This window comes from Poecilia mexicana, unplaced genomic scaffold (assembly GCF_051168715.1).
Source record: "Poecilia mexicana isolate PSO_F unplaced genomic scaffold, ASM5116871v1 scaffold_7, whole genome shotgun sequence".
Taxonomy (NCBI): Eukaryota; Metazoa; Chordata; class Actinopteri; order Cyprinodontiformes; family Poeciliidae; genus Poecilia; species Poecilia mexicana.
This window is the reverse complement of record NW_028263376.1, coordinates 14078013-14105951: the sequence shown is the minus strand read 5'-3', so window position 1 is coordinate 14105951 and position 27939 is coordinate 14078013. Positions and strand designations below refer to the sequence as shown.

Below are 27939 nucleotides of genomic sequence, written 5' to 3'. Positions count from 1 at the left end.
TTACGTTATGGTAAATCAAATATTTTCAAAATTAAACTAAAATGTAAGCATTTGGAGACGTGGCAAATAACTTGAAATTCTATACAAGTATTCACTGAACAAAAAAACGTGACAGGAAAGACTAAAAATAAAGATGGGATTACATGTTCAAATAACTATTCAAAAATACTTTAAAATTGAGATTTTTAAGATAAATAAATATGACATTCTCTCATTATTACGGTATTTAGCAAATAGAAAAAATTTTGGCAAAATAAACATTTAGTCAGACAGTGAGAACAAATGTCTATTTTGAGTATGAAAACTTTTGGTCAATCTGTAGGTCCAAAGTAAGAAAAAAAGACACTGGACACAAACTGTCATTTTTTTTACTAAAAGAATAAATTTTATTTCAGCACTGTAAGTCATTTCCCAACCAGTACAAACATGACTGCCATCTTAGTCTCTTCCTGAACCTTTCCTCCCCTCCCTCTGTGTGATGAGACCACCAACAGCCAGACAAATAAAACTTTGAAAAAAAAAAAGAAAATAAAAGGAAAACAAAATTGAAACAAACTTTCTTTGCTTTCTTTCCACAGACTGTCTGGTGCTTCCATAATGCTAACAATGACAAATTATACCAACCATAATTATAACAGCAATAATGATGATAATATTTCTATAACAATTATATCATGGATACATTTGAACCCTTTTTTATTTTTTTCGCTGCACAGGTAAGTTTTGGGTGGTTATAGGTACGGATGCATCAGGACACACGCTGCTGAAGATTGACCAAGGTGACGAGAAACGATCAGCCTGACTGGGAAAGTGGAGACGGTAGCGGAGGGGTCGGGGCGGGGTCGTTGTTGACAGGAGGGGGGGTGGCAGTGGCGGCGCAGAGACGAACCGTAAACAACCTTTTTCACCAGAACTGGACAGAAAACGGAGCGAATCGCGACTCGGTATGACACAAAGTAATACTGATTCTTTTCTAAGAACACATTTCACACCTCAGTTCTCCTCACAGCTGAGATCTTTGGAGAGGCAAGCTGGCTTTAACCGAGCAGAGGGTGGATTTTCCCTAAAACACCTCGCTGAGTAATTTATTAAACTACCATAGCTTATAAAATTAGGGCACGATAATTATTTGAGGGCCACAAAATGTATATACTTTTTTGATTTAAAAAAGTTTTCTGATTTGAAAAACATTTCCCTTTTACCTGGACAATAGTAAGAAAATCCATATTTTAATAAAATAAAGAAGTCTGATTTGTGGAGAAAAAGGAGTTGTAAATAATTGATTGTTGAGATAATTGATTGTTTTCTAAAACCTTTGTCCCATTTACAAAGAAATTGAATTACCACGAAAAACGGGGAACACTGTGTTCCCCTTTCTACTTTTAGAAGATTTTAAATCATTTTTGAAAGCCATGAAAATTTCTCAGGTTATTTTCTTTAAATGTTTTAAAACTCCAATGTTGAACTGGAAAATCACGTTTGTGCCATTTTGTAAAATGTATTTTATTGTGGTTAAACAGCCGCACAAAATCACTTCGAGGGCCACAAAATGGCAGACTTTGAACAATCCTGAGTTTGGGTTTCAAAAAATTTAGAAATTAATAATATGCTGGAGAAAGTTAGATTTTTGTGGATATGTAAAACTTTAAAAACATAATGCTGCCCCTCCCCCACCTGTTGCTGAGCACTGCAGGTGTTTTTCTTCCTTTTTCTTTGGTAACAAGAAACATAATTTTATAAATTTGTTTCTTCAGCTGCAGGCGGCATGCATCTCTAGTAGCTGACTGTAGCCTTAACAGGAGCTGATAGTCCAACTAATTTATAGTCCAACTAATTGAATAGTTTTAGTGTAATAAGCATTTTAATAAAACTACATTTTTTCTTCTTGCTTTAATTTTTGATCAAACCCTCCAAAAATCTATTTTAATGGTAGCAATATGTAGAAATAGTTTTTCAGTTTCAAATAAAACTAAATTATATCATGTTATGCTGTTTTTGAGCCTGTATTGTAATATCAGAGTACTTTTGCATTGAATCAAACCCAAAGTTTCTTCTCTAAAGAATAAATCCTGTTTATTTATGAATTGTGAAATTTATCCAATATTCTTGATATTTATGTTAAACTGTATGAAATGGTTCTAAAAATGGCTTTAATCAACGTCAACCAGAACATGTCTCATCATGTGTTTGTAGGAAAATTCACCGTCTGTCAGCTTTGTTACCTTTAACAAGCCAAAGAGCTAAAAGGTGAGTCGGAGAAAGCAGAACAAATAAACATAGAAAAACATAACTGAAAATTCCCCAGTAGGACCAAAGGTGTCTGTTTTTTTGTGTCTTTCTGTCTCTGAGTTGCTGTGGAACACCTCAATTTCAGTCACTGAACAGAGAGGGAATTTAACTGCAATCCGTTTGCTCAATCACAGTCCCGGCCCGCCTCTGCGACCGCCACCGTTAAACCTCAAAGACTTGTCAGATAAATCACACGTGCTGTAAAATATTTAAATATACTCATCGTATTGATCCGAAACTCGTTGCTCAGGGGTAGACTGTTCAGGTTGGGAGAGACAACAGGTGGGGGAAGGGCAAGTTTGGGAGGAAAAGGGGGGGAACATTGCAAGGCGTGCTTTGGTTCTCAGATGTTCACAAGAGATGTTTTGCTGCTTTGTGCAAGGGTGCAGAGAGTTCAGCTTGGACTGAATACGAGATCTTTTTTTATTTTTTTTAGGGATATCGTAAGAATCAAACATTATGCAGACGACGATTTTCAATTCGAGAAGAAGCGGGCAATATTTACTCACATACATAAGAAACAGTGAAGTGGTCTAAAGATGCCATATAGATACAGGTAAGGAGAATGGCAATCATTACAGTTCAAATCTCTAGGTTGGCTAAGCGTATTTCAGTACTAACTGAAGCGATGGTAGAAGGTTAAGATTAGAGAGATGTAATACCATTAAAAATAGTAAGAAAAACACATTTGCACAATTGAATAAAACAGTTTTGATTTTTTTTCTGGTTTTTTTTCTTTCCACTCTGGCTAGATACATACAGAAACTGATTATCAACGTTAATATAACCTTTACTGTTAGTCGGGTTGATTAAGGGCGGGGCAGCCCAGAGAGAAGAGAGAAAAGAGGGGGATAAAATAAAATAAAATAAAATAAAATAAGATTTCTAAAGGACTAACAGAGGCAGAGAGAGAAAGAGAGAAATGTAGGGATTAACCTGTGTGTATTATATTTCTCCGTGTGTGTGTGTGTGCGTGTGTGTGTGTGTGTGTGTGTGTGTGTGGTTGCTTTTAATGCGTGTGAGGATGCATGTACTTCCTCGGAGGGTTGAGGAGTGTTTGAGGCAGAGAAAAGAAGTGAAAAAATAAAAAGGTGTTGTAACAAAAGGAGGGCGGGGCTGTTAGAGTAACAAGGAGGAGAGAAGAAGAAAAAAAATCATCGATCAATATCTATCGAACTAAAACAGACGAGGACAAAAACGGGACACTACATCATGTGTTGTGTTGATTCTTTTTTAACCATACTAACTATAGTTTAACATCTATGTATCTGCGTGTTGTCAGTGTGTGCAGTTGCGTGCCAAGCTGACACATGGACCGTGTCGCGGTTTTCTTTCTTTTGTGGGTTTTTTTTTGTGCAAACTTGCCTGCGTGGGATATTTTTGCCTGCGTCAGAGTTACCAAAAGTTCTCTGACGAACTGACGATCACTCGACTGCTGCACGCACGAAAAAAATAAAAACGTCAGCACAAAAGCAGAGAGAATGCAACTGAGTCCTGTCTGAATGTGGTGTGTGGGTGAATGAGTGTGTGTTTTATTTATATATCAGTGTGTGGCGTGGCGAGCGAATCGAAACAGGGCATCGTGTGGAACAGATAACGCTCTGGCTCGCCACAGAAAAATAAAAAAACAAAAAAGCCATCTGTACTTCTTATTATCTGTACTAATGTCAAAAGTTGAAAGCGGTTATGTCTCCTAGAAAACCTAGACTCGGTATTTCGGCAAGTGGAGCTCTAATCTCTAGTCTAAGTCTCTGTGTCTGTGTTTTGCGGTCCAGTTAGGCCCTGATGCTGCTACCTGACTCTACAGACACCTACGGTGTCTCTGACGAGCCGGAACCTCCGGATTCATTTGGAGCAGGTGTGAAAAGACGGCGCCGCTCGGTGCAACGCCGCTGCGGCCGACCTATTAATCGCCGGCTGGTAAACGGTCAAGTTCGGAACGGAGGGAGATGTCTGACGTGACTACATTGACGCGTACAGTCAGGGTCGTTGGTTTGTGTTTTTGTTTTTCCTTCAGAAGAACTTCGTCTTTGTAACGGTTTGTGGCACACGACGATCGAGCACAAGTCAGTAATATAGTAAGAAAATAAGGTGCTTCTATTCTGACTTGCCTTTTTTTTCCATGTCGATCTTTCGAAGTTCAGAGATTAAAAATATTCATGGCTGTCGTCTCTCGGCTCCAACTGCTTTCTGGGTTTGCTTGTACTTCTGGATCTGGTTGGTAGGGGGAGCAGGAGGGCACATTTCATCGTCTACAAACATTAAGTGCTCTAATTCGAAACGTTTCCGTGTGTTCGAGGTCTCAGGGCGTCGCGTGATGCGGCCCACAGAGTCTCCGTCGCGTTTGTGGGAAGGACTTTGGGGCAGCAAGAGGCTTCCTGTCGGTCTGAAGTGACTCAGCTCCAAGCCGAGGGATGGTGGGACCTGGAAGGAATTGCTACTGCGCCCATTTTTATTTATTTTGCTCACCTGAAACGGTGAACCTTACTGACATACACTTTGGATTGAAACTTTCAGTGATCTGAAATAGTTTTGTTGCAGGAGTCATGACTCCTTTTAGCTTCATTGAAAAGTTCTTGACTGACCTTGAAGTGCTGGAGGGGGGAACTCTGCTTGGCAGCCGCTTCCCCCCTCAAACTCCCAACATCTTCCATCTGTTTCTGGGCAACAACATCTTTATTTTTCATTTTTTGGCCTCAAGTCAAGAAGGTGCCTCAAAGTTTAGTTTTATTTCCATTTCGCCTGGTAAAAGGACTGTCCAGTGTGGTTGAATTATTATTTTTTAAAGACAAAGTGCTGAACCACTCTGTTCACATTCTGACGTCTCTCAAATAGATCTCTACCTTTTAAAAACGTACTTCTACGCGTCATAAAGATGTATTCAGGAGCAGGGGACATCCCTGACAGAACGTCAATTCAACCGTACAGGGGCTTTATTTAAAATACAACAATAAGTGCTTCTGCTGGGTTAATACAATCAAAGCTTTGGGACAAATAGGACGAAGGGGGAAGGGGGCGATCTTGCATACTTTAGGGTTTAAGGTGCATAAATTCATGGGTTTGGGGGTTGGGGAGCTCTCTCAGCACATCTAAGCATTAGGCTATGCTACATAGGTCAAAGTAAGATAGCACACTATTACCATGAAGTGCTCCAGTGATAATTAACCAATCGATCTATGTAGAAGGGGGATGGGGGATAGCTAGCACACATGCTAATACTTTGTGTTTGTGTGTGTGTAGTGGGAGTGAAGAGGGGTGTGGGGGTCACTGCACAGAAAAATGGTAAAACATTGCCATGAATCAAGAGTCAAAACTCCACAATTTATCTCGGACAAAAATCATCCTGATTGCTATGGCAACAGAGCACAAAGACATGCGGCGACAGCGCTTAGCAGCTAGCTGAAACCCCGTCCGATTAGCCGCCGCAAACGTAACATCAGTGTGCGGAGATTTTAAAGAAAGGGACCATTTAAGACGCTACATCAGAAACTATGTTGACGTGGTGATTCTGGGTGGAGGGGGGGCCGAAGCTTTAAGCTCTGAGTGGGAGACGGTGACGATCAGGAGCTGTTTTTTTCTGTGTATTTTTTTTTTCCTTTTCGGAAGAGTGGAAACGGGTTGGGGTGGGGCGCTTACAGACTCATGGAGAAACCCTTTCTTCATAAAACGATTTAAAACCACATGAGTAAAAATTAAACAGGAGCAACGGCTAGCTGCTTCAGTCTATCACGTGGCGCAGGAAGTGAAAAGGCGTCACTTCCTGCTCCGCGCGATTGTGCACGCAGCTAACGAGACGTAGGAGGGAGCTGGGGGCGGGGCTACAAAAAACAGGGGAAAGGCAGTCGAACACATAACTCTCAGAGTGGTGCGTCCCGGCGAAGGACGCCGTCACTCCTCCTTCTGTAGCGCTCCGTCAGACGGGCAGTCGTCAAGGCAACAGGGGGCCTCCACTTCCACCCCCTCTGATTGGTTGTCTCTGCTGGCTAAGGCACACGGGATTGGCTGGGCCAGCTCCAAGGGCTGGCCAATGGCGGAGGCTGCTGAGCTGCCATTCAGCTGCTGAGTGGGCACCTCGGGCGCTGAGCCCGCCTCCTCGGAGGGCTTCGTGGGGCTGCTGGGTGGGGGCGTCTGCAGCAGACAAAAAAACACATCAAATTAAATAATATTATCCCTAGCTGTTCTGCCAATAACCATAAAACCACTCAAATAGGAATTATAAAAATAAATGTTAGTTTATAAATCACTGAGCAGTTTAGCACCAAATTATATTCAATACTTTGCTCCATTTCATTTTATTAAATCATAAATTCAGGATTGAAATAGATGCAGCACTGAAATGTTTTTGGTCCCTCAAAGATTACATCTATTTTTATTTTTTTTGCCACAGTGAGTCTTTCTGCTGTTGCATCAACCTTCCAGAACTCTCAGGTCTTCTGGTTCTGCATCCCCAGAACCAGAACCAAACATGGAGAAGCAGCATTCGGCTTCTATGTACCACAAATCTGGAACAAACTTCCAGAAAATCATTATTGATTACTGTTATTAATAATGTCTTGTGACAGTATTCAGCAGGTAAACTATGACAATCCATCCAGGCTTCATGAATCTCAAAGCTTTGGCTTTTGCTCTCCCACCTGGTCGTCCTTCCACCAACTTTTCCCACTAATATGCTTGGACACAGCCAGTGTACTCCACAATGCTCTTTTGCAGCAGAAACCAGCAAGTGTACACTATGATCGTAACATTTTTGTAGTAAAGTAGATTATTTTTATTCTCATTGCAGATGAACAAAGTTAGTGAAAATAAATGCTTAAAATTAACTTTATGAATTCTTCTGGGATCTTGATGTCATACCTGTGATCTGTTGGCAGCTGGTTTTTTCGTCCCCTTTATTTTTGCTGGAATCTCTTTACCCCGCCTGCACAGAACAAAAAGAAACACATTTTAAAAGAAATAGTTTTTAATCTTTTCAACACAACCACTGTCAGCGGGACTCTGTGAGCTTGCACTCACTTGTTGCCAATTTGTAAAGATCAACTGTTTTTATGTGCATGACAAACTACTGGATGACTGATCTTAGCTAAGAAGATAATATGTCTGGTGAACCTCACCCTTTTCCGGCTCCCACCGAGACCACCTGCATGTTGAACCCTCCTCTGCCGCGGAGAGGCTTGTTTCCAGCCCACTGGCCCACCACCATGCCGGCGATCTCCAGCTTCCCTCCCTGAGGCGGGATGGACTGAATGCCTGGGCAGAGAAAGAAACGCTGATCAAAGTCGGTCATAAAAATCTACAAACCTCATCGGAATATCTGATTTTGTGGTGCTGTTAGAAGTATTTGTAGGATTATTTTAGTAATTGATTATTCTGGCGATTAACTGAACAAAAAAAAATAAAAAATTGGCACATTCTTTGGATTCTTCATTCAACCACTTAAGTTTAATTTATATTAAAAAAAAGACATTAAAAATGCAAATGAATAATTAAAATACTTTTAATAATAAAAAAACATGTTATTGCCTAAAAGTCAATACAAGCGTTCTTTTAGTGAACACTTGTACGTGCAAAATTTATAAATTTTTTGTACAGCTTTTGCTTCATTACTGCTTTGAAAATGTTCTGATTAATAATTGTATTGCAAAAGATGTTTTTTTTTTTTGTTTTTTTTTCAAATAATTTTAAATGGATGACGCTAAAACTGCAACTTGATTAGTCCTGGGTAGAACATATTTATAGACAAAGAAAGTTTTCTGTTTTAAATGCAAAATGTGTTTATTTTAAACTTTGAGTGAATTTCTGCTCAGATTGTGGTGTTGTTTAAGCAAATTACCTTTTTACTTAAGTGTTTCCTCTCCAGTTAACGATTAATCAGTTACTAAATTAGTTGACAATTATTTCAATAATCGATTAAATCATGAATAATCATATTAATTGTTTCAGGAAGGCCAAGCCAAATATTTTCATTTTATAGCAAAAGTAAATATCTGTTGCTCAGGTTATTTATGACAACCTCCATCTAGCTTGTGATCATTTTATCAGCTGCGTTTTCCTCCTTTCCACACAAACTGACCTTTTAACCTGTAATTTTGAGCTCATGTTCATTCAAAGAGTCTGCAGAACCGTGTGTGTTGAACTGGAGCGTACCTGGGAAAGCTCTGGGTCTGTGTTGGCTGGGGTGATGAGGATGGTGCGGGTGATGAGGGGGCATGCCGCCCATGGGGCGAGGCGGGTAGAGAGGCATGGGGTAGAAAGGGGGCACCATGGCGGGGGGCAGGAAGGCAGGAGGCGGCAGAGGAGGCGGAGGGGGAGGAGGACGAGAGAGGTTGATGCCCTCGAGGATCGCCTGCCGCATCTTCTCCACCTTTGACACCAGCTCCTCCTGCAGAGCAGAACGATGAGACGCTGGATGAATCGAGCTCAACATGTTGTCAGCTGCAGACGGTCATTTGGTTTTAGTAGGAAAATCACTGATTGGTGAAAGAAAGATGGAGTCGTGCCTGTGTGAAACTGGCTGCAACTAACAATTACTTTACCAACATTCAATTATTCTGACGACTAATTAGATAAATAAATTTATACATTCTGCTTTATTCATTGAACAACAAGTTTTTTTTAATACAATTTTAGAAATAATTTGAAAGAACCAAATAATTTAATTCAATTTTTAAATAATAAGCATCTTATTGCCTACAATGCAATAACAGCATTTCTCCAGTGGTCATAGATTGATTCATTTTGTATTAATCATTAATATTAAGATACAGGTGCTTAGCAGGAGAATTTGAACCAGGTGAAGCTAAAACTGGGAAAACACATCAGGCAAAGATTTAACTTTTTTTTGTACAGTTTTGATTTAATTACTGCAGTGAAAATGCTATTAATTCAGCAAAAGGCCTTTTTTAAGTCTGTATATTCCAGTTAATTACTAAAGGGATTAATAAAGTTAGCTATGGTTGCACATATTTACAAATGCAGGTTTTTCATCTAAAATACAGAATTTATATATTCTTTGCACAGTTTTGACTTAACTGCAGCCTTCATGGTGTTGCTTTTTTCAGCAAATGGCATTTTTTAGATTCTGTACACTCCAGTTAATCAATCAATTGCTAAATTAGTTAATTATTTAAATAATTGTTAAATCATGATTAATCTGATTGTTTCAGGGCTGCATATGCATTACACCTTGTCTCCAGTGTGTGAAGAAACTAAACCGAAACCCCTGAGCCATGTTTATTGCCCCCCGCCTCGGTCTCTTACCTGCCCCTCACACATGTCCAGCAGGGCGGCCCGGTCGCGGGCGGCCCGCGCCAGTTTGCTCTGGAAAAGTTTGCCGTCAAAGAAGCCCCAGGGGCAGCAGTGTTCCCATGGCAACGGCTGGCCGCAGACATCATTGATGAACAACGCCGTGTCGACGCCGGCCATGAAGAGAGCAGCCAGCTGCACGCCGCGGGCGTCCACCTTCTCCATCTGATGGACGACACGGAGAACAGAACGACAAAATAAAGAAACATGGCTGCCGCAGACCAAAAACATGAAAATATGTTAAAAGTTGAATATTTGATCATTAGTGCAAACTGAATGCATAGAAAACTGTAATGTTATAACAGCTTGTTAATGGGTAGCTTCACCTTTACATTCAGCCACAATGTAAATGATGGGGCCCAAAATGAACTGTGCTTCTTTTCAATCGGGTCGAGACGCTTCAGTGTGAATTGATTCTCATTTGTTTCATGACGGACTGGGAATAAAAAGCGACTCGTCACCTTGAGCTCCTGCAGCTGGTCGGGTTCGTAGAGCTGGCTGGAAATGGCCTGGGCCAGGAAGGCATCGAGCTCGTGTCTCTGGAGGATCCGTCCACCAGGCCACTGCATCATATACCTGAGAGGAGAACCAACCAGAACCGGCTTCATGGAGCAGCAACAGAAAACCAACAGCTGGGTCAAAACCAGATGTTAGGAACAGGAAAATAAATATTATCTGGTTCAGGGGTGTCCAAACTGAGGCCTGAGGGCCATTTGTGGCCCATGAACTGAACTTACAGTTCAAGACTCACACAACTGTGTTCCATCCAGCACAGATTGTTTGACGCAAAATGGAGATTTTTAATTTTTTCTCATGGTAAAATTATTACCGGCATATGCGATGAAGTTGTTTGTGTGACTCAAACTTTTGCTTTACAGGAAAAAAAACCTACATATAATATTTGAGATTAAGTAGTTCTGTAAGTAGAAACTTATGACCCATTATTAACATATTTAAGGAAAACATATTTTTTATTAATTTAATACATTTTAAAGCCTTAATTTTAGTTGCATTAATTTAAAACTTTTTAAGGATGTGCAGACACCCTGTAATAAGTACAGACTTTTACAGAAAAGTCTATTTTTTTGCACCCAAAACAACTTTTAATTTATTTTACTTGGCTAAATATATTTATTTAAATATTTTCCTCTATACCTAGAGCAGTGCTTCTCAATTCTGGTCCTCAGGCCCCCCTGCTCTGCATGTTTTATATGTGCCTCTATTTCAGAACAGCTGATCCAAATGATTGCATTACCTCTTCTGCAAGCATCAAGTACTGCAGAAGCCTGTTAATCGCCCACAGATTCAATCCAGGTGTGGGGCAGCAGGGAAATACCTAAAACATGCAGGGCAGGGGGGCCTGAGGACCGGAATTGAGAAGCACTGACCTAGAGTGAGTGTACACACACACACACGTGTTTGTTTTGCTATCTTTGTGGGGACTTTCCATTGACTTCCATTCATTTCTACAGCCCAAACCTTACCTTTACCCTTTTCCTAACCCTAACCATCACATACCTAACCCTAACCAAAACTCAATTCATACCTTAGCCCTAACTCTGACCCAAAAACAGGGTTTCCCCTCGTGGGGACCAGGCTCCGGTCCCCACAAGGAGCAATTGGTCCCCACAACGTAGTATATGTCAGGAAAATCGTCCCCACAAGGTATTACACACACACACACACACACACACACACACACACACACACACACACACACACACACACACACACACACACACACACACACACACACACACACACACACACACACACAGGCTACTCGTCAATTTAGAGTCCACTTTGAGAAGCTGCTTTTGACTTGGAGCTTTAAATAGAGCAGCATCATCTTACATTAAAGGAGTTTTCCATCCCTCCATCCTTTGCAGGTCACTGAGGTCCTGTGACTAAAAGGAGAAAGAGGTTCTGGAAGTGTCTTCCCCTGAACATGAAATCTGTGGCTTGAAATCTGATTTTTCATCCTTACGTTTGCTTTTTTTATCCGTCTTGTTAGTTTTTTTTTTGTAAAGGAATAAGAATCCTTCCAGCTGCACAACATCCAAGACTAAATGAAAAACTCTCAAAAAGCAAACCTCACCTTCCCTTCAAGCTTCTAATAAATAAAGGAAACTAAAAAATCTTAGAAAAATAAATAAATAAAAAAGCTTCCCTGCTAAAAATATGAGACATGATGAAATGTGGATTCTGTTTAGAGCAGTGATGTCTGAACTTTTTGCCAAAACTGGGAAATTTAAACTAAATGCAAAAAAGAAATCGTTTGGTTTTTAGATTTTTTTTTTTTGGGGGGGCTGGGGGGTTGTTTTACTTGCTCAACAAAGAACATTTTTATGAAATCAGCAAATTAAAGATCAAAAATATAAAATTGTGACTATCCGTTTGATTTTTGTTATTTATGTTGATTTATATATAAAAAAGGCAATTTCTTTGGGTCATCAATAGTTTTCTGTTTTATTGACCTAACTTTTGCTATTTTAGGTTTGTGGTCAGGGGCCGTACAAAATAATTTCAAGAGCCACACTTTGGACAACTGAATACACCTAAAATACTTTTTTAAAATTCAAATTCAAAAATACCTTACTGAATCTGTTTTACTGATGCAATCTGCTGGCTTTCCTGTTAAATAGAAACCTGTTAATAAACCTGAGCCTGTTTAACTGGGATCAACTGGAATGTGTGTGTGATTGAACCGAAATTATTTTTTGTAAAACGCTTTGGGACGACATTTATTGTGAATTTGTGTTATGTAAATAAATGGAATTGAAACGGAATTTATCCCAAATAGAAATGAACCAACCAAGATTAAATAAAAATAGTTTGACACAATTAACTAGAAACGGACAGATGTGGATATGTGATGTCAAACTCATGACATTCCTTCTCTGTAATGTCTCAGGTTCAGCCTTAGTTTTCCTACCTGAGCACGCAGCACATGAGCAGCAGATGCTGAGGGACTTGTGCTGGGTTGAGGAGGGCTGGGCAGTCGGAGCGCAGGCACGCCAGGAAGGCTCTGGTTCTCCTGGAGCGGTCCTCGCTGGCCCGGCCCAGCCAGAGCCGCCGCAGGTTGGGGCAGGTCCACTCCCGGAAACACAGAGCCGGAACCAGCTCCGGGGTCAGAGCCGACTTGGCCTTGCCGCTGCTCCACTCTTTGACGATGACAGGAGGAACTGGAACGCAGGGAGGAGGAAGCAGAGTTGAAGTTTAGGCTCTTTATGTTTGGAGTAGGGATGGGAATCGAGAACCGGTTCTTGGTAAGCCCGATTACTTCGAATCGTTAAGCCAGTTGCTAAACGATTCTGCTCATCGGTTCACATAACGTGTGACGTATTTGCGTGATGCATACACTCTGTATTGAGAAAATATCCAAGATGGCGCTCTAAAATCTGTTTATATTTGACAAAACGAGGCGATACTCGGCCCGGTTAGAACATGTCCAGAACTTTAATCACAACTCAAGGAGCAAATACCTCAAACATCCTCAAACAGTTAACTACGCAGCATACAACAGATGGGAACGAATGTAAAGTGTTTGATCGGTTGCTTAGCAACAGTGGTGACCCTCGAGGGGCGGAGCCTCCAGCAAAGCGTCTCCTGCTGTGAATGTCCCAGGTAACGTTAAACTGCTCCACATCCTGGTTTAAATGTTAGCTCTGTACTGTATGAATAATCTCATATTAACATTTACAGTCATATTCAATAAATTCAGTATTTTTACACAAACCTTGTTTATCATATTAAAAGCATGAAAACTGTTGATGTGCAGAAAATTGCATTTCATGTTAAAATGTTAATTTGACAGATGGATTTAACCCAGTTTTAATTTTGTTTGAATTGAATACAACATGGTGCATATTTTATATTAGATTTTATTTCCTAGCTGAAAGAGAATCGATAAGGAATCGAATCAATAACCGAGATCAATAATCGAATTGGTATTCCCATCCCTAATAAGGAGGTTTGTTTTGCCTGCTGAATGTAAGTAAGTAAGTAAACTTTATTTATATAGCACCTTTCACAGACATGAAAATGACATTTTAGTTACTCAGTACTTGAATAATGTTTGTACTAAATACTTTTATACTCTTAGTTGACCAATTTCTTGGAAAGCTACTTTTTACTTTTAACTAAAAATATGACCAAGTAATGCTACTCTTACTTTGGCTACTTCATCCTCCTCCTATTAAGACCCTATAGAGATCATTCGCGCTCCAAGTCAGGAAAACTTTGTTTCTTCACCTTCTAGCGGGGTCCTCTTGCGGAGGGCGAGCCTCTCCAGGCGGCGGTGCGTTTCAGCCAGACTGAAGAGGACGCCGTACGCGTACTGTCTGGCAGCTCGGAACAGCAGGGAGGCAGGAGGCAGCTCCGAGTTACACTCGTCCTCTATACACACTGGCATCTTCATCTCTCCCTGAGGGACGACCACAAACCGTGAGCGCTAACATCTCTATAGCAACCATTCCTGTTATAATAACCTGGCCAAACGGATGCAGCAGAAGAAGCTTTACAGCTGAACCTTCACAGCCCTGAAGGGTTTTGCTGTGTCTGCCTCAAAACAGACTAAATACTCGAAAATGATCACTTATTCTGAAAATATGGCACTCAGAAGAGCACTCTGGGAAACTGAGTTCGAAACAAGCAAAGGCCTCTGGAACTGTCCTAAAATTGTTCAGTTTTTGAAAACTGTGCACAAAACTATGAAGATGATTCTGGGATTCAATATTATGAGTAGCACAGCATTATATCTTTATCGAAAAAGAAAGACTAAAGGATAAATATCTGATGAAGATGATGTTAATAGTTAGTAAGAAAGCTATTAAAATGAAATGGGGAAAGATGGACGCCCATTTGTCATGAACAATGGATAGGAAAAATAAAAGAAATCTGCATCATGGAAATATCACCTTAGATATAGGAAACACAAATAGAAGAAAACTGGGAGAAATGAGCATTGTTCAAAACAAAAGACACCAACAAAAAATAAAGAACTAGACAAACTGGATGGGACAAAAGAAATATTAGAAGAATCGCTCCCAAGCAAAGTTTTCTGTAATAGCTTTCTTTTTATATATATTTTTTATATAATCTTGAATGTGAATTGTTCATCTACGTTTACATGTACCGTATTTTCCGCACTATAAGGCACCGGATTATAAGGCGCACCTTCAATGAATGGCCTATTTTAAAACTTTTTTCATATATAAAGCGCACCACATTATAAGACGCTACAGTTAGGGTTACCACCCTGCTCTACAAATGTGGATGTGTAAAAATAAAGTGGTCCCCTAGTACTTTATATAGTATGCTGCCCCAGTCATTGTTTCACTCACAGTGTTGTTGCGATATTGTGCCCAACTGCTTTCTGGGTAACACAGACCAATGGACACGCTGCCGCCGCAGCCTCTGTCTCTCTTCCCCCGCCCTTAAATGTATAGGGGCTGGTCCCTTGGTAACCGTAGTCGAAGCACCCCGGATGAATGTCTAAAGCCACTTTGTTGACATAAAGAATGTCAACAAAACAGTCCGACTCCGGTCGGCGAGGAGAGCCTTCCTCGACTGGGCCGGGGCGTGGCCGGACGATGATCACCCTTCTCCGTTCGCGCACAGCATGTTAGTGGAGAACGTGGTGCTAAATGACCTGCAGACGACCTGATTCTAGACGGTCGGTAGGTAGATAGGTCAGTCAAACTTTATTAACAAACCAGCTTTCTGACAACTATCCCAACATGCACCGCGCGCTTCTTCTTCTACGGGCAAAAATGAAGTCGGCGGCTGCTTACAGTTATTGCTAGACCTGTTGTGGCTCAATATTGGTCCATATATAAGGCGCACCGGATTATAAGGCGCACTGTCGGCTTTGGAGGAATTGAAGGTTTTTAGGTGCGCCTTATAGTGCGGAAAATACGGTAATCAATCATGGAAAATCTCAATAGAAAGATAGATGAGAGGAAACAAGTTGGGCTTCAATGGATGCTTCTGTTTGAACAGTTTCTGCTCATTAAAACAAATCAGCCGATGTTTTTGAGACAATGCAATGAGACGTGGGTTAGGAGAGGATTCACCTTGGTCAGGATGTGGTAGATCTGGGGGTACATCAGCCCTCTTCTGTGTCTGTGTTCGGCTACACGAAGAACCTCAGCACTGACCTGGAGAAAGAAGCAACAGGCGTGAAGAAAAAAACGGTTCACGGTTCGTACGCTTTTCCTTCAATAAAATTCAAGCATTTTCAAGGTAAGTTTTCAAACTTTTCCAGCGCCGTTTGTGATGGTATTCTAGAGTCTACAGAATATTATGCTTAGAAATGTTTTTACAGAGAAAAATACAAAACAAAATTTCAAAGAAAAAAAAAATTCTAAGTTTTCTGGTATTTAGCTAATAAATACCAGAATCTAATGATGAACCTAATGATCGTAAAAAATATAAATATTTCTCTGATTTGACAGTGAGAAAGATATTAATTTCTTTACTTACTGTCACTTTTTCTTTTTTTAATCAGACACTGATTTATTTTCTCCAATATTTTGTATTTCCATTTTATTCCCTCCAGTTTAAAGTTGATGCTTAATTAACATTTGTTGTGTAATTTCTATTTTGTAAGTGGCTTCAAGAATCAGCCCAGAAAAAAAAGGTAAAATAATCGGTATTGGCCTTAAAAACCTGAATTGGTCGATCTCTAGTTTCAGCTATAAATAACACTGGCCAAATTTAGGCTTTGACCAAACATTTATTACAAAACTGTTCAGTTTAAATATGAAGCACCTTCAAAGACTTTATACAGAAATCAAGCACTTTCCCAATCTTGAAAAGCCTAAAATTCAAGCATTTTCAAGGATTTCATTCACTAATAAGAATCCTGTCAAGTTTTAAAATTAATAAATCAATCTAAGTGTTTCCCACCCAGTAACATCAGCTGGTTTTTGAGCATCTCACCTGAGGCAGCGGGGGTGTGGTTATGTCCATGTGACTCCGCGTCGCCATCGACAACAGTGACGGAATGTTCGACCCGCTCCCGTTGCCTTGGGAACTGTCTCCGGAGGCCGGACCTCCTCTTCCAGCCGGATCCTCCCACCGAGAGGATTTGTCTGTTAGATGACTGCGAAGACGAGAGTTTCAGAAACATTCACACCTCTTCCACTTTCTCAGATCTTAAATCATTTTACTGGCAATCATCAACGAGCTGTATGAGGTTTTTCTTTTGACTTCATTTTAACAGCTTCCAAACGTTCATTTCAGTTTAATAAATGAAAAACCTAGTGTGTTTGTGTTTATTCCATTTTTTGTTTCAAACTAAAATATTTTCCTGCGTTGATGTCCGCTCTGATTACGCGTACGGACTTTTCCACGGAGTGAAGTTCGCCTGAGTATGTTTGGGTCTAAAGCGCTTCGTCGTTCTATTCAGCTTGTAAAACATGTAGAAGCGTATTTACTTAGCGTTGGTATCGTTGGGTTCGTCTCCGTCTGATGACGAGGAAGGAGATGGGGAGGGGCCAGACTGGGTGCCGGTGTGATGGTTGGGCAGGCGGTTGCCGCCCTGCGTGGAATCGTATGGCGCCGACCAATCGGAGAAGCCCATCTTGCCAGTCATCGAGTCGTTGCAGTCCTGGGGTGGCTGCTGAGGCGGGTGGAAGAGAGGGGCGGAGCCTGGTCCGTACGGAGCGTTCTGATATGGCGGCTTAAACCCTGGACCCTGTGGCGGCGGAAACTGGGGTTGGGAGGAAATTATAATTTACAGGAGCGCACGGGAATTAAAGACGTAACCAAAGCAAAAAACAACAGAAATCTACCTGATTCTTTCCAAGCGGGATGGGTCCCATGTGGCCAGGTGGTCCCCCAAATGGAACGGGTCCAAACCCAGGTACTGAGCACAGAAAGGAGATTAAATTAAATTTTAGCCCAGCTGGCTTCACAATAAAACATATTCTGTCAGATTAAACTGGTCACATAACATCTGTCCTGCTGTAAACTGGTTTCTACTCACAGATGAAAGGCGAAGGCCCCATGTTGGGCGAGCGTGGTTTGGATGCAGCTGAGAAATACTCCACAGCTTTCTTGAATCGATCCACCTTGTCCTCCATTCGTGACTGAAATCAGAGAATATGACAGAAAATCTCACCGTCATTATTTCTCTTATAAAATTCACTGAATTGTTTTTAAATGAACATCTGCTATACATCTTAATGTATCACAAAAAAACCCCACAATGCATAACTACGAGAATAAGTCATGATTTTATACTTCTAATTATGACTTTGAAGGTTAAAATTATGACTTTAGTGCCAGTAAAACTGCTTATTATATACATTTAGCAGCAAAGTGCAGCTGGTTTTAAAGCTGCAGTATGTAACTTATAAAAAATATTTTTTACATATTTGTTGACACAGTCACCATGTCGTGACAGCATGTTAAGAGACACATAAAACAGAAAAAAATAAATATCAAGCTTCTCCGCCTCCTTGCAGTGTTCCCAGAGCTAACTATAATCAACCAATCAGAGCCAGGAGGCGGGTCTTAGCGCTGTCCATCACCTCCGTGTGGCATTACTCATCATCTCTTCCATTTTCCTTGTTGCTCTCCACTACGCTGCAGCTAGTACATCCTGTTGAGTATAAAAGGTTTTCCTGTTGTAAGTTCTATCTCCAACATTAGCACGTTTAGTAGTGAGTACATGAGATTGATTGGCTGCGCTAAGACCCTCCTCCTGACTCTGATTGGTAGTTTATGGCCGGCAGAGGTGCATTTCTTCGGATGGCAATAGCAGCTCAGGGAAAAAGTGGAGGAGATTGAACTTTTCACAGATTATCTGTCAAATAAAATGGTGACAATTTTAACAAATATGTAAAAAACATTTTTTATAAAAGTTATATACTGTAGCTTTAAACAAAGAGGTTTTAAAAATGCATCACGACAACAAATATCCAGCAAAATTTACTTGAAGGACTGGGGGGACAAAGTCTGAGAATAAACTAAATATTTTGTTGGAAAAAAAATTATCAAAAAATAGAAAAATATTTAGGGCTTTTTTGTTCAATTTTTATGCTTAACTCTTCAGTACACTTAAAAAATAATGATCATAAAAAAAATCTAAAAATCACCAAATTTTTTGTATTTTTATTAAAAGTGGCCCCATGAACACTTTGAATCTGGCTAATCTGTTCTGCATGAAGCTTCCAGCATTTGTTTCAGCATCTGTGACCAAGTTAGTTTAACATTATAAAAAAAAATTTAATTTTAATTTTAATTTTTTAATGCAGAATCAAACCATAAAGCACACCTGGAGCTGCCGGTGTTGGTTTTGTTCTTGTGGTTTCAATCACGTTTTTCAGCCTAAAACTGCTTCCTGCTGAAATCTTTCCACTGGTGAACAGTGCAGCAAACATTCGCCACTGAATTAGCAGATCGTCTTACGCAGACTTTAATCTCGCTGCGTGGTGCAGCGGAAAAGCCCCCGACTGATCACCGATGGAAACCCCCCTTCTAAAGCGTTTGGATTTTTTCTGTACTGATGTTTGATCATCTCCACAGTAATAATCTCTTACTTATCAAACATTAACTAATATTATTCTGCTCAGCTATTTTTCATGCAGAAACATGTAAAGCGAATGCGGTAGGTTTCCATCCAGCCTTCAGGAAGCTGAGACATTAATCTTGCAAAGGTCGCGACCCACCTGTGACTGTTTGAAGACATCTCTGGCGATGGTGTCGAGGTTTCCCAGGTCTTTGATGGAGGAGACGTACTCAGAAACAGCTTTGATCACCACTTCACAGGGTGGCAGCACCAGCTGATGGGCTCGCACCTGAAACCGCAGCAAAACGTTCAAACTGAGAACAAAACGCTGACACTTCTTTTACAGATTTATGACGATGCGAGGAGGATTTTACCAAAATAAATAGTTTCTGTTCACATAAACTAAATAAAAATCTGTTACTTTTAAAACAAACTAAATAAAGATTCCAGTCTTGATTCCCACATGAGCTGACTCTTAACCATGCTTTGGTTCATGCTTCACTGACATTCTCTCTCATTAATTTTGCATAAAGTCAGGCTCTGGAACAGTCCAATTCATTAAACATGCAAAGTAAAACAAAACACTAACTAATCAGGTCAGATACAAGTAGACATGCGTAAATTTAACTCTGTAAAACCATTTCCACCCTGACTATCTGAGGGTCAACAATGAGCAGCGTTTCAGCTGAAGTGAGAAGAAATGAAAGTTTTAAAGCAATGAGCACATTCACTAATCCACCAATAGCAGAGCTAAAGTTTTGCTAAGCACTTTTGCTAATTTTGAAAGCTTTTAGGGCACTTAGCTAAAGCTTCTCCTATCAGGGGTTTTGCAAGTTTCACAAACTTAAATTGTAAGACCTGTTATCTCCACAGAAACGTATAAATGTTGTCCAGACAACTGGCAATAAACCTGAACTTCACCCGTTACAAACACAAAAATGTTAGCTATCTAGCAAGGGCATGTTAGCAGCTAGTTAGCTGTAGCCTCAACTGTCTCAAGTCGCAAAACGCAATGAAGATTTTTAAGTACAAGTCAAACTTTTGCTGGACAGAAAAGTCCTGCAAAAAACAACTGAGATAAAACATTCCTGTCTAGACTAAACTTAAGACCTCTGCCCAAGTTCTTTTCTTTTTAATCTGCTGTTTTATAAACTTCAAGCTGAATAAAGTTCAACATCTATGTTAAAGTTTTGGTTTTCGACTATTAATACTTCTTCAAGATGTTAGACGTTTAAATTCAGGCTCTTATTTTGAAGTGGGAAAAGACTGTTTAGGCAAACTTATCATTAGCGTTAGCATAACTCAGCAAATTTTGGTCTGTTCCAAATAATCACATAACTGCAACTGTACAGGTAGGGACACAATAACATTTGATCCTGTAGAGAGCGATTTAACTAATTTTGTGTCACTGATACATGGTGAGCATCAACATGCTTCAAGTTAGTGCTTTAGCATTAGCTTTTTTGTGTCTAAATTTAAAAAATGCTTAAAACATTTTGCAAATCTCAAAATGAAGGAAAGGATCTATATTTTACTCCCTTCAGCAATGCGTTCCACAATACTGACTGATGTAAGACGCCATAATCATTTCGTCTTTAAATAATAAAATCCTGCTGAAGGACAACCGCTGTGTCGCAGGGCAGCGTGAAGTCTTCTCTACTCCTGATGTAGATAATTAATGGCCGCTTACAGCAGTTATGAACATAAGAGTTATAATGCATACTGTGGATTATAACTGTGTTATGGAGAAAATTAAATTAAATTGGAATCAGCAGGTTAAAGCTGATTAGTCATCAACAATTAAAAAATAAAAAAGAACAGAAGCACAGCTACATTTGGAGGCACTTTAGTCTGAACCAAACGCCGAGATTCCAGTTTAGTACTTAATGTGCCCTGTGCATTAATTATTTACCACGATGCATATCAGAATTTTCATTTATTGCCACAAGTTTCAGTTATTGATGATGAATAATAAAACAAAACTGACAGCATGATTGGAAATGATATTTTTGATATTTTCTCCACTCTGATCCACAACAGCATTGATAAATATCAGTAGATACTAAAATATGATTAAATGCAAATACTGTGTGCAGATTAATGATATAAAACTGGTCTGTCATAATAAATTTTGTTGGACGTTAACAGGAGTTATTGTTATAAACGATTATTTTGTTGTTTTGAGACTATTTTCAAGTAATATCACAATAATATAATAATGCAAGAGCATATTCTGAAAAAAACTATAAATTCCAATGAACATTTAACACTGGAACTGAAATACATTTTAAATATAAAAAGTAAATAAACAAAACAACAGAAACAACAAATAAAAAAATTAATTATGACATCTCTGTAAACAAAGCTGTCCTTCGACAAAATGGCTAGTCGAGACTGAAGACTTTAGTCATCCAGTTTTAGGTAGAAAAAAAAGAGAAAAATGATAAATCATACAAATGTAAATTGAGTTTATTTTAATGTATCATGTGTTTAATTGATTTATTTATTGTGACAGGCCTTGATATAAATTACTGTTTTTTCAAGTAAGTATCCTGAGTTTCAAATGGGAATGTTTTTCAAGAACAATATGTCTGTTTGTGGCACATACAGTTGGATAAAAAATATGTTTTTTAATTATAATTTTTATCGTTATTGCAACAATACCACGAAATATTGACATAAATTTCTAAGTCCAAGTACCTTGAGGGAAGCTAGTGGGTGTTCTGGTCCCAGCAGACTCCAGTGGAAGGCAGCCAGGTCTTCATCAGGCAGAATATGATTTCCTATAAGAGACAGGCGGGTCAGTTAGCGGCGGATAAATCGTCCTGGGCTGCGGCGGCTGCCTGGCGTCTCCTCACCCAGCAGAGCAGCGAACAGTGGCAGGTGCTGTGTCTTCAGGCCCAGCTGCCTGGCCGCTTCAGACAGCAGGTACTGGTGTGTGGTCAGGTTCTTTCCGTTCCAGCTCAGTTTAAGCGCGTGTGAGGAGAAGTAGGCGGGCACGTTGCAGAGGGCAAACTCTGAGTCCTGAGCGATCAGGCCAGAAAATCCGTAGTCCCTGTAGAGAGACAGCACCTCCTGGTGGTGGTCCTCCAAAGTCTGTACAACCTGGGGGTGAAGATTAGACGAGTTAATGGCAAAGAATGACAAAAGTTGCAACATTTGTTATATTTTCACCTGGTGTGTTTTGCTTTCACACACCACCATGTCAAACAAACTAAACCAGGGGTGTGCAAACTTTTTGCAACACAGGCCAGAATCCCAAAGTTTAAAGTGTTCAGTGAGCCAAATTGTTAAAATATTTAATTTTATCTGCTCAGCAATAAACTAAAAACAATATTTATTGACACAAAGAGACGCTTTTTTTACTTAACAAATGACAGAAATTTTTCTAACTATTTGGGTGAATTTTTTTCCAGTCTAATTGGTCTAAATAATTTTTGGGTCAAATCACAGCAACAAAAATGAGAACTTTATTCAAAAAAGAAAAAAAAAATCAACCTTCAATTAAGAAAGCACATTAATAGGAGAATTAACATGTTCTGTTTTTTTTTGGGGGGTGGGGGGGGTTGTGAGAAATTGCTGGATGTTCATGGCTCTACTTACTATAAAATTAAAAATAATAAAAGTACTTAGTGCCAAACACTTTAGCTAAATAATTAAATTTGTCACTGAAATTCTCTTGTTTTTTTCTAAAGAAAGTTTGTTACATTCAATAGTTGAACAAAGCCAAAGTTTATACAAATTTATATTTAAGTTCAAATAAAAGCCTGATCAGCTTATCTTCACTAAACCTAATAGATAAAAAGAAAATCTAATATTTTCACCACATATCTGGAAGAGTTAGACTGAATTAAGTTGTTAAAGTTAAATTATTTGGACATTTCATTGTCAAATTGATTAACTTGTGTTGGGTTTAACTGAATTAATTGCCAGTTGATCACATTTGACAAACCTATAATTCATCCACCATGTTGAACTTTTAGCAGGATACACATTCAGTAATTTAAACTACTGTAGTTCTGATTGCCTTCTTCCACAGGACATTTCATACCAACCGTTAAATAATTTGAGAACACCTTGAGAACATTTTGTTCTCTGTTGGAACGGCTTTGACTTACAGTAATTTATAATCTGTTCGGCCTGCTGTAAGTAAACCTGGTTATGTGACTCCAATAATTAATAAACCATAAAACTGTCTTATTTTAGTTTAATCAGGAGTCTTAATCGCTGATATTTTATAAGTTAACAGTCCCTGACATTAATGGGAATACAGAGAAATATTAAATTCTTATAAATACATAATTATGTAAAATACTTAAATATCGAGAAAAACTGTTGGGGACATCAATAAGAAACTGTTTGTTTAGGTCAGAATGTGGCTTTTATAAAACCTAAAGGATTGTTTCATAAATAGTAAATGTAATATGATTTTAGTGATTCTTAGCAGTTATTCTGTATTTTATCACACAATATTTGCATAAGCATAACACTATGTACTATATGAAGTACATCTTCACTTTCCATATTTATGGGAAGAACTCACTAGCCTTCTACAAAAATTAAGATTTTTTAAAATAAAAGCCAAGAGTCATTTTGTTGTTACATATGAATATAGAAAAAAAATATTTTTTTAAGCTTTCAAATTAATTTAATACATGTTTATAAAATCTTTTCTGTGGTCCTTGACAAATAAATTGCATATACAGCTTACAAATATATGTTTTATGTAGCCTAACAGTTTTAATCCACTATTAGTGAATTGTTAGGGACTAAAATCAGATTTTTCCCCTTATAAATACTAGAAAATATGAATATTTTTCCAAATCAAAAATGCATAAAAAGTAAAATGTCCATCTTTTTTTTTGTCTATGGACTCATCAACCAACATCATGCACTTTGATGGACAAATCTGATAAAACATTACTTGTAAATGTCTCTTTTTATATTACAATTAAAACTACTGCCAAGATACTGCAAAAGCGTTTTTTTTCTTTTATGTGTTTCAGTCCTTAGATACAAAAAAACAGGAATCAGGCCTCGAAGAAAACCAGAAAATGTGCAGGAAAAAGTCTGATCAGCAAAAAATGGTAAGTACAAAACAGGCAGCTTTAACCAGCTGCTGTTTCAAAATGTATCAAAGGTTAAATTATTTTATGTTGGGTAATGTTAGGCTAGATTAGCAGAATCCAAACCTTTTGGCAAAGCCATAAAGCAAAAAGCACTCATGGGTCATAAAATACAAAAATAAAACAAGAGGAAAATAATTAAGATACATTTTTAGCTGCTCAATAATACACTAAATATGCAAGTTCCAAGTAGAACAAAAAATAGTCTAACTTTTGTATTCACTCAATTGTGAGAACTACTCATAATTGTTGATCTAAGACACAAAAAGGCCCAAAGGTCTCTGCTTACTTCACATTTTTGTAGAGGGAATGGTTTTTCCTTCTTTGGCAAAATAAAAAAAATTAGCAACAAGATCAGTAGATCAGTGCTGTCTGTATTTAGACAAGTTATAATAATCAGGGTTGAATGGGATTCTACATGAGGAAAATAATTATTTGAACACCCTGGCTGCGACTTTAGAAGTTCTGCCACTTAGAAATTATGGAGGGGTCTGACATTTTCATCTTAGGTGCATGTCCACTGTGAGAGACATAATCTAAAAGAAAATAATCAGGAAATCACAATGTATGATTTTTTATAATTTATTTGTGTCTTACTGCTGCAAAGAAGTATTTGAACATCTGCCAACCAGCAACAGGCCCTCAAAGACCTGTTAATTCGCCTCTAAAAAGTCCAATCCACATATTCTGAAGTAGAAGGACCTGTTGGAGGTCGTTAGCCTCATAAAGACTCCTGTCCACCCAACACAATCAGTAAGACATCTATTACCAACACGGCTAAGACCACAGAGCTGTCCACAGACAGCAGAGACTAAATTCTAGACCTCCACAAGACTGGACAGGGCTATGGGGCAACTGCCAAGCAGCTCGGTGAAAAAAGATCAAGTGTTGGAGCAATTATTAGAAAATGTAAAAAGTTAAACATGACTGTCAATCTCCCTCGGACTGGGGCTCCATTCAGTATCTCACCTGGTGGCGTATCAATGATCCTAAGCAAGGTTAGAGCATTGAAGATGGGTCGAGGCTGGGTTTTCCAACATGACAATGACCCGAAGCGCACAGCCAGGACAACCAAAGAGTGGCCCCGTAAGAAGCATGTCTAGGTTCTGGAGTGGCCTAGCCAGTCTCCAGACCCAAACCCCGTAGAAAATCTTTGGAGCAGCTCAAACTCTATGTTTCTCAGAAATTAACTCAAGAGTAGCGACACCTTATAATAAAATTACTCAAGTAAAAGTAGAAAGGACATGGCAGTAAAAATATTCCTGAAATTACATTACAAAAAAAGAAGCTCCTCTGTTTTCTTACTAGGCCTGTCGAGATAAATTTTGGTGAATGAGAAATGGTCCCTGACATTATTCCATTACATGATAATACTGTTGCTTTTAGACTATTTTAAGTAATGGATAATAATGTAAGAACACATTCCCAGTAGTAGGGGTGCAATGATCGTAGTTTTCTGGTCGAATGTCAATTACCGATCTTTAAAAACCCTGACTTATCAATTCCAATTTTGGCAGATGCCAATTTTTCTGTCTGAAAGTTGCTAAATATAGCAAGAAAGTTGCTGAGTTTGGCAACAGTGGGTTGATTATTGTTAACTGTGAACGTGCAGACATGACCTGGTGGGCCAGTCTGTTGGTCAAACCTCTCTCACAGGAGAGCAGACGAGGACAGTGGGTCATTTTTCAACCTTTGCTGAAGTAGATAAGTTTGGCTTCACAGGTAAGTATTGGTCGATCACTGATCTCCCAAAATTAAGGAAATCGCTGGACCCCTAATTCTCAAAGATCAATAAACTTTAACACTGGAAGACATTTTAAATATCCAGAATAAATAAACAAAACCAACAAATAAAATTAATTATGAAGTCTCTGAAAACAAAACTGTCTTTCAAAAATAGGGCGAGTTGAGACCAAAACACCAGACAGAAGACTTTTATCATCCAGAAAGAGTAGAAAGAGAAAAACTAAAAATCATGCACATGGAAATTATTGAGCTGTTTTAACTGATTTATTGCTAAATGCGACAGGCTTACCAAGTTACCACCCAACTCTGCTTAGAATGAACTTCTAGATGTGCACAAAGGAACCACAAAAAGACACTAGCAAAGCCACAAAAACCAGTTCAAACAACAACCATCACTCCTCTTTTCTTACCCGCACTCGGAAGCGGAACATGGCGAGGCGGACGCAGTGGCTGAGGCAAGCCGGGGGCAGGAACCATGCCCGGGGAGGCGGGGTGGCCTTGCTGCCGACGTGGTTGACTATCAGCTGCGCCGTCTGCCGCTGGCCCTGAGCTCGCCGCGCCCACTCGGGCCAGCGCTCCTTCCCCAGAGTGCCGTTGAAAACCACGACGAGCTCCAGGCCGCCCTGGTACAGACAGGCCTGTGACAGGGCGGCCAGGTAGCCCAGCATGGCGTTCCACTCGCCTCCGCAAACCCAGTCCGTCTGGTAGCCTCCGTACAGGCGCTGCAGGCTGGAGTCAGCGTCGATCAGGATCCTGGCAGGCGGGGGCGGGGGAGGCATGGGCCCGGGGTGATGTGGGTGGTGGTGTGGGTGATGATGGTGAGGGGGCTGGCGGGCCGCGGTGCGGGCGAGCTTGAGGAGGTCCACGGGGACCGCCGCCCCGGGGCACCGCTTCTCTAAATACTCCTGGAAACCCTGCACACCCATGACGGTGTTGTTGAGCCGGTGTGTGTGGCCGGGAGCGGCTTCTGAGTACGTTCTGTACGCCGTGTTTGTAACGTGTTGTGGGGTGAGACGGCAGCTAGCAATGCTAACTGGTCTCCGCTGTAGTGACAAACTGTACTTGAGTTCACTGGAAAACAACCGGCTGGTGAGGTTGGGTGTAGGGGGGATCACCGCGCACTAATTTTAAATTAACAACCCCTGTGTTTTTTTGTTAGATATTTTTTCCAAATGCTAACCTCTCACTTTTGGTCGTGGCTGCTCAGATTAGTGTCCATCCCTGTGGATTTTTTTGGTGTGATGCCAGCCAAGGCCAGTGTTGCTACCGACAACTACAAAAAGTTCAACAGATTTCCCGCTCCCATAATTTGGCTTCTTCTCAACCGGCTTCCAGAATCAAACTGACAGCGAGTAACGGACATGCAGCGAGGTGGTGGATGTTGCAGTGAAATGTTGATCAAATGATAATACCTCTGATTAGTCCACATGAACGGATGCAGAGCTGCGCATTAGTTAGCAACCCACAGACTGGATGGCCAGTTCGCGGACATAGTGTTCAGATTTTAAAATTCGTTATTTTTTAATGACAGCTGAATTTTTTTGTGCCACATTTATGCGCCTGGGAAACGTCAGCACATGTGGAGCCGCAGCTTAATGCCCCGCCGGCGGTTAAAGTATCAGTTAAAAAGCAAAGTACTAAGCAGTGTGGCTAGCTGTGCTTCTATTTGCTAACGGTGGCTAGCCGCTAGCTGCTGGCTGGGTCCCCGGCGTGATTTTGACGCGTCAACTCCCGAAGACGAGTCCGGGGCGGACACGACGCGGAATGAAATGGATGTTTGACGAACTAAAAGAAAAGTAACTAAAAGAAAATAAAAATAAAAGCCCGATGGTGCCTCCCTCGCGTTCTTCCACGCTCACGGCTTCATGTTGCGGAGGGGAACGTTACTTCCAAGCGACATCAGCCATCTTGCGACTTCCTCGCGGCCCAGTGGAATGGGAGGGGGATGAGTGAGGA

General features: G+C 40.0%; 1 protein-coding gene across 1 annotated transcript; it reads right to left on the bottom strand.

Annotated features, from left to right (window-relative positions):
- Nucleotides 1-362: 362 nt before the first annotated feature.
- fam120c (family with sequence similarity 120 member C) lies at nucleotides 363-27939 on the bottom strand. Its single transcript, XM_015011933.2, has 17 exons — nucleotides 26394-27939; nucleotides 21970-22216; nucleotides 21812-21894; nucleotides 19272-19400; nucleotides 17585-17687; nucleotides 17391-17464; nucleotides 17034-17308; nucleotides 16537-16699; nucleotides 15669-15752; nucleotides 13846-14017; nucleotides 12527-12776; nucleotides 10053-10167; nucleotides 9547-9756; nucleotides 8434-8668; nucleotides 7401-7536; nucleotides 7144-7207; nucleotides 363-6417 (listed from the first exon to the last, which is right to left on the bottom strand). The coding sequence occupies exons 1-17, from the start codon at nucleotides 26907-26909 to the stop codon at nucleotides 6178-6180; spliced, it is 3096 nt and encodes a 1031-aa protein (XP_014867419.2). The 5' UTR covers nucleotides 26910-27939; the 3' UTR covers nucleotides 363-6177.